The sequence below is a fragment of the Salarias fasciatus genome, chromosome 20 (genome assembly GCF_902148845.1).
Source record: "Salarias fasciatus chromosome 20, fSalaFa1.1, whole genome shotgun sequence".
NCBI lineage: Eukaryota > Metazoa > Chordata > Actinopteri > Blenniiformes > Blenniidae > Salarias > Salarias fasciatus.
The window spans coordinates 30585757-30592815 of NC_043764.1; the positions used below are offsets into that span (position 1 = coordinate 30585757).

General features: G+C 52.7%; 1 protein-coding gene across 2 annotated transcripts; it reads left to right on the forward strand.

Annotated features, from left to right (window-relative positions):
- The first annotated feature begins 1217 nt into the window (after positions 1 to 1217).
- Positions 1218 to 6747, forward strand: pcmtd2b (protein-L-isoaspartate (D-aspartate) O-methyltransferase domain containing 2b). Of its 2 annotated transcripts, none has more exons than XM_030118123.1 (7): positions 1218 to 1362; positions 3812 to 3972; positions 4046 to 4196; positions 5195 to 5297; positions 5382 to 5553; positions 5643 to 5766; positions 5848 to 6747. In XM_030118123.1, the coding sequence occupies exons 2-7, from the start codon at positions 3817 to 3819 to the stop codon at positions 6435 to 6437; spliced, it is 1296 nt and encodes a 431-aa protein (XP_029973983.1). In that variant the 5' UTR covers positions 1218 to 1362; positions 3812 to 3816; the 3' UTR covers positions 6438 to 6747. The 2 variants fall into 2 exon arrangements, with proteins under 2 accessions (XP_029973983.1, XP_029973984.1); XM_030118124.1 differs by having other exon boundaries at positions 3816 to 3972.
- Positions 6748 to 7059: the final 312 nt, after the last annotated feature.

Here is a 7059-nt window from a genome sequence, read left to right on the forward strand (position 1 = left end):
TTGAAATCAATAAATAAGAACAGTGATAGGAGGAAAATTAGGTGAAATCCAGGCTTAAAAGAGTGAATTGGAGTGAGGAGTTGGGATGAAGCTAAAAGAAGTTACATAAACGGTTCGGAGACTTCAGACCTTCACCAAACTCAATGACAGGTCGTGTGTGTCAGACTGAAGCCTTCAGTAGTGTTCTGCCTGAATTTAAAAACCTCGTAATGCCACCATTAGGACTCATGGCCTATAAAAACCATCAATTCTATTCAGAAACGGTGTCTGATAGGGCATTGCATCGCTCCCGGTCTGAAAGCAATAAACCCAGTCAACACAATTCACGTTTCCCTCGACTGCAGCCACAACTGCACCACATAGTGCACACTCAAAAGCATCAACATTATTGAAATGAAAAGATAACATTTAAAAAAAAAATGACGAAAACGCAGCTTACTTACCAAAAGTGTCTATTTTTTGTGAACAAATCCATCCTTCTTGCTTTCCTCATGAACAGATGAATTATTCTGAGTGTCTTCAGCTGGGAAAAACCACAGAAGCAGTTTACTGTATTGTTTGCTGTGTTGGAACAGTTAAAAACAGGAGCAATAATCAAAGACTCTAGCCTGTTAATTACCCTCAAAATGAATAACTGAAGAACACAAACACTCCAGGGAAGAGGGTTATTTACATTTTTAACTGATTTTTGTTCCACTGATTGTAGGAGGCACATTATTTGAGGCATGTTGAGGAACATCTGACAAGATTATCAGTTCTGAATATGGAAATGTGAGAATTTGACAGCATTCTTTTGAGGAAAGTTTTGAGATATATGCATTTGTTATGTTTTGTTTTGGCTCGCTCTTCTGAACCCATCTGTGATAAAACTGAGTTTTGTTCCTCCATGTGCAAAGTAATGGTAGTTGTTGACATCCATGGCCTATTATAGGTATAAATTAATGTTCTCATGGGATGGTATTGAGGGTTACTGAAAAAAGTCACTGTTATCATTTCAAATAGCTATTTCTGGATGAAAAGCAAAACTCAAATGATAAGATCATCCTGGATTACAAATATACCTCTGCTACTAGCCAGGTGAATGTGTGTGCTGAATTCAGTGAGTTTTCATGAGTGAATGCACTGAGTGAAGAGATCCTCATCCAAGATGGCGGACATGCTCCACATCCGGGTCCCTTTGGCAGACAAACTAGGCCATTCTGCTGCGTGCGTGCCGTCTGACGTCAGCACGTCAGCTGGCTGAATGTTTACATCCAGCCGCGGTGTGTTTCTGAGCGGATCCGCTACACAACAAAAGGCTGAGGACCAGAGGAGCCGCTGAGAGCCGCTGAGACCCGGACCAGCACCCCGCGTCCCCAGCAGGTACGGTCCCGGCCCCGGCACGGCGCTCACACGGACGCGCAGGCCCCGCCGCTGCGCTCGGTCCGCGGCGGAGGCTCCACTTCCAGCCGCGCGGCTGCTCTCCGTTCTCCTTCTCTTCCAGGATTCTCAGCCGTATGTTTTGACCTTGTCGCTGCGTGACAGCCCGCTACCCGCACAGTGCGGGTTTTTTCGCGGATCCGCAGCTTGCCTGAAGGCTAGCCGCAGCTGGAGTGCGCGTGTTTCTTCGAAAAGAAGCGAGCCGAGTGGCGCAAACATCCACCGCACAGCCCCGGCGCAGCAGCCCGGTGCAGGCTGCGTGTCTGCGGGGAGGCGCTGCGGTGCAGCCCGCTCGGCGAGAAACACCCAGAAGAGCAGAATGGAGGAGTTTAGACGGAGCGGAGCTCTGGACGGAGGGCTTAGCGCTCTGCAGGGAGCGAGTACCCTACTAGCCTACTAAACCACTTACATTCAACACAACAACAAGACAACGGCGCCCTCTGCTGGGGAACCTGCTCACAGCAGCTGAACAGCAGGCCGGGGGGGGGGGGGGGGGTCCTGGACGGTCCTGGACGGTCCAGGAAGAGTCCACTCGTCTGTCCTGGATGTGGATGAGTGTCACTGCTCCAATACGTGAGGACAGACAGCCAGACAGACACATTGACAGCTGTGAGGGAGTTTGGAGTCATCAGTTAACCTCACATGACAGTTTGGACTGGGCTGGACTCAGAGGAACAACGCAAACTCCTCAGAAAGACGCTCAACTGAGAGGCGGACCTCCGCGACCCCGTGCAGCCCTCATGTTGTTTTCTTTTATCGTTATCTTTTCTGTTCAGGTGAAATCACCAGAGAATCAATTTCCTTCCCTCTGGTCTCTACGGGTCTCAGTGGCTGCATAAAGAGCAAACTACCTCCAACTCTGTCCCCTGAATCGTCCCTTTGGCCTTTTGGAGCAGACAGCAGCAGCTTTATTGTGATTGTTGACTCCTGAGGCTGGAGGGGACGGCGTTGTCCTGATGTTGGAGTGTTGGGGTGAAGAGCCACACTTCATGAGTATTTGTTCTGTGTCTCAGCTGTATGGAGACTTGATAATACAGACACTTTGCACGAAGCTTCGTGTCTTCATTAAAAACCTCCACACCTCGTCAGTATTTCAGGTTTGAACCGGGAGAAACTGATTCTGACCTCCCCTTTAATCCCCTTTAACCCCCCTTTAATTGGGAATTGGTTTATTTTGAATGAATTAATTCAGAATTATATTCATGAGCTTGGTGTTTACGTGGGAGAAACAAAGGGCATGATGTAGACGTCTCCCGGAAGTAAACAGCGTTTTTCTTGTCTTTCTTTCTCGATTAACTTTGACGCTAAAGATTTCAGCGAGTCCAGCAGGACGTCTCCATATTGAACATTTGAAACTGGATGTAAATGTGATTGGTCCCGCCCGTCACGTGACCGCATCACGTGGACAGAGGAGGCGCTGTGACAGGGCGATTTATACAAAACTTTAACTCATAATATGAAATCAACAGATGATTTATGTGGAAATCAGATTCTGGTGAAGCAGCGCGGCTGTAGAAACTAGTGATAGACCCCTGGATATGTTCTGAAACCAGGCGCTTTATGTTTATCTGCACTCTGAAAATCGACATTTTTGAATGGGACCCAGGCTCTTTTTGAAACCATCATCGCCCCCTGCTGGAATTTCCTTGGAATTACAGCTTTACAGCACTTCTGCATTATTTTCATGTTTTATGAGCGGAGGTTGGCGCTTGGTCAAAACTGTCGAAACACGTACAGCGGGCCGCCATGTTGGAATATTGCATCATCACGACGGAGCATGCGCAGAACAACCAGAATGAAGTCGTGCCGAATTAGCTTATAATTTCACTTCCAAAGGAGAATAAACCCGCCGGTATTCGGATTTAAACTTATTTCTGAATAAAGTTTTCAGGCGTTTACATGGTCATTTTAGAGCGGAATTAGGCTTTATTCAGATTTATAGTGGAATAAAATTCCCATGTGAAGACACGGAATGTCGTCCTTGTAGATTTCATAACTTGCAAAAGGCCGGTTTTGGCCTTCAGGCTGTTTCTTTACCACCAGTGACTGAGGGCATAAATACCATAGTTCTGCTTCCTGGAGAAGTTTCTACAGCACACACCCCAGAGCTCTGTTCAGGTGCAATAAATGCTGGACATCCCATAATAAACCTGGTTGTTCCTTTAATCCTTTACGGGCTGCTGGCAGCATTTGGCCCCCCAGGCCCCCCGGTGGCCCCTCCTTTACAGCCTGCTGGCAGCATTTGGCCGGTGTCTGGTGCAGCAGGACTCATCTGATTGGACACGTATCAGTTTTTCTTTACTGTGTCGATCTTGTTTGTGTAAATAACAACATGAATGTGTAACGGTGGGTCAGGAGACTTCACCCTGTGCTGACGCTGCTCTTCTCCCAGTCAGGATGGGCGGAGCTGTGAGTGCCGGCGAGGACAACGACGACCTGGTGGACAACTTAAAAGAAGCGTACTACATCCGCTCGGACCTGGTGGAGCGGGCGTTCCGAGCCATCGACCGGGCCGACTACTACCTGGACGACTACCGGGACAACGCCTACAAGGTGAGGACGGAGGGACGGAGGGACGGAGGGACGGGCGGAGCCTCACGCCCACTCACACTGCTGTCTTATGTAGGACTTGGCGTGGCGGCATGGAAACATCCACCTGTCTGCTCCCTGCATCTACTCGGAGGTGATGGAGGCGCTGGACCTCCACCCCGGCCTCTCCTTCCTGAACCTGGGCAGTGGGACCGGCTACCTCAGCACCATGGTCGGCCTCATACTGGGTACGCTCCTCCGTCTGGGTCCGAGTGTTGGAGCTCATACCGTGAGGAGCTCTGACACTAAGCTGAGACCAGATGTAGTTTTGTAAAGGTGGAGGAATATTCTGCAGTTCATAGAATCATTTCCATGCTTTAGTATCTTTCCTGCAGCTCCTCACTGCATTTCTGTCTCCTGAGAAGAGAAAAGTCATTAATGATGAAGAGCATCACTGTCAGAACTGAGAGAGAGGAGCCATTGAGGCAGAGTTCATGGTTAAAGTCCTCCAGATGTCACTATTCCTTACCAACTTCTAATCTCACACTGCCCCCTGTCAGCCACAAAAGGTACTGCACCATTTGATCTGAATCCGAAAGCTTCCAGAAGAGGAAGACACTGGACAGAAAGTACAGATGAAGAGCGCAGATGAGTTGTTCATGATAATAATGATTAGATTTAAATCAAGAGTCTTTTATGTTAAAGATACAGTTTGAGGTTCTTAAATGCCGAAATGAATATTTGCATCAGTTCAGTATTAAATTGATAATATTTATGGAGTGATGCATCCAAATCTAAAAAAAAAATCAACTTTGAAATAATTAGAGGAACACAAAAAAAGGTGCATTTATACATGTTAAATGTTAAAATGAGAGGAAACCATTTCAGGAGAATATTAATCCTTATTAAAGTAGATGGTTTCTGGTGTAAAACTCCACTTTGTGGTGCAGAACAGCACAATGAGCCTGACTGCCCTGTCTGTGCGTCATGATGGGAACATTGTTACAGATGTGTCAGTTTCATGTGTCGTGTGTGTTCATGTGTTCATGTTACGCGTGTCAGGCTCATGTGTTTGTGCACGAGATCAGATGTGCACACAGTCTGTCTGCATGCACAACAGCAGGGATTCATTAATATGGGCTTTTTGACAGGAGCTGGGTGTGCAGGTCCAGTTGAACCTAAACGTGCGGTTTTGGCAGGAGGTGGTTTGTTGATGAATAAAGTGTGTGTGGTGAAAATGCTCCAGGACCATTCGGGGTGAATCACGGCATCGAGCTGCACGCAGACGTGATCGAGTACGCCTACCAGAAGCTGGACTCCTTCATCAAAACCAGTGACAGCTTCGACAAGTAGGCGTCCTCGTCTCCCCTCCCCTGACGTTTCGCTCACGGTGGACCCCGGACACACCGTGACCTCTCACCCCTTCTCGCCAGGTTCGAGTTCTGCGAGCCTTCCTTCGTGGTGGGGAACTGCCTGGAGATCCCTCCGGAGAGCCGGCAGTACGACCGGGTGTACTGCGGCGCCGGCGTGCAGAAGGACCACGAGGACTACATGAAGAACCTGCTGAAGGTGGGGGGCATCCTGGTCATGCCCCTGGAGGAGAAGGTGGGCAGCTGCTTTGCTCATCGCTGGAAGAGGATGAATGGCTTCCTGGGAAAGCTGCTTGAAGTGTCTCCTCCGCTGTTTTGTCCCAGTTGACCAAGATCACCCGCACCGGAGGGAACAGCTGGGAGACCAAGAAGATCATCTCGGTGTCCTTCGCCCCGCTGGTTCTGCCGAAGCACAGCACCAACGGAAAACCCAAGACGGCCCCCCTGCGTGAGTGCCCCCCCCCGCCGCCGCCGCCGCCGTCTGCTGGCGTCCCCGTCCCACTTCCTCTCACGCCGCTTCTCTTCACAGCCAAGTACGAGGTCCGGACGCTGCAGGAGCTGGCTCGCATCTGCATCCGCCACGCGCTGCGAGTGACCACCGAGGGGGGGGACGCTCAGTCCCGGGGCCGGGGGTCCTCCTTCAGCGTGGGCCGGGGTCTCGCCGTGGCCGGCCTCCACAAGTACGGCCCCCGCTTCAAACGCCGGAGGGTCCACCGCCGCCACTGCAACGCCATGGTGCTGGCCACCCGGCAGGTGGTGAGCGGCGGCGCCACGGGCCCCGCCCCCGCCCCCCTGGACACCAACAACAACCAGGGGGGGCGGGGGGCGCCGGCCGAGGACGAGGAGGAGGTGGCGGTGGAGGCCAGGCGGCAGGTGAGGGGCAGGGAGAGGAGGGTGGGGAGGGGGCCCGGCGGCGGGGGGAGGGGAGCGGTGGTGGTGGAGGAGGAGGACACGGTGGAGGAGGAGGACGAGGAGGAGGAGCAGGACGAGGACGAGGAGAAGGAGACGGGCGAGCTGCTGCGCCCCCAGCCGGCCGTCAACGTCCTGCGGGAGAGGATCCTGGCGCTGCCGCTGCCCGAGCCGCTCAAGATGTACCTGCTCTACTACCGGGAGAAATGAGGCCCGGCACGGAGCCCAGACCCCCCACCCAGCCCACCGGGCAGGAACACCACCAAGTCCTGTACCCGGGTCCGCCTGGACCACCTCCTCAAGCCTGTCCCCAGCTCCTCCCTGGACCACCCACAATCCTGTCCCCAGGTCCGCCTCAGCCCAGCATCAAGTCCTGTCCGCCCCGGACCACCCTGGACCACCCTGGACCGCCCCAGACCACCCTGGACCACCCCAGACCACCCTGGACCGCCCTGGACCACCCCGGACCGCCCCGGACCGCCCTGGACCACCCCGGACCACCCTGGACCACCCTGGACCACCCCGGACCACCCCAGACCACCCCGGACCACCCCGGACCACCCCGGACCACCCCGGACCGCCCCGGACCGCCCTGGACCGCCCCAGACCGCCTCTCCTGAACCTCCTCTTATCTTCCTCCTCTTTCCTGCTCCTTGTTTAAGCCCCGCCTCCAGCTGCCAGCAGTCTGCTGATGCTGGGAAGAGTCCCGTTGCCCAGTGGGGTTTTGGGGGGGTTTGGGGGTGGGGGGGTTAAACTACTCTGGATCTCGGAGTATTTGGGCTCAAAACTTCCCAAAGAAACCCCAGATTGTTTCGTAGCTCGGCCCGCTTCA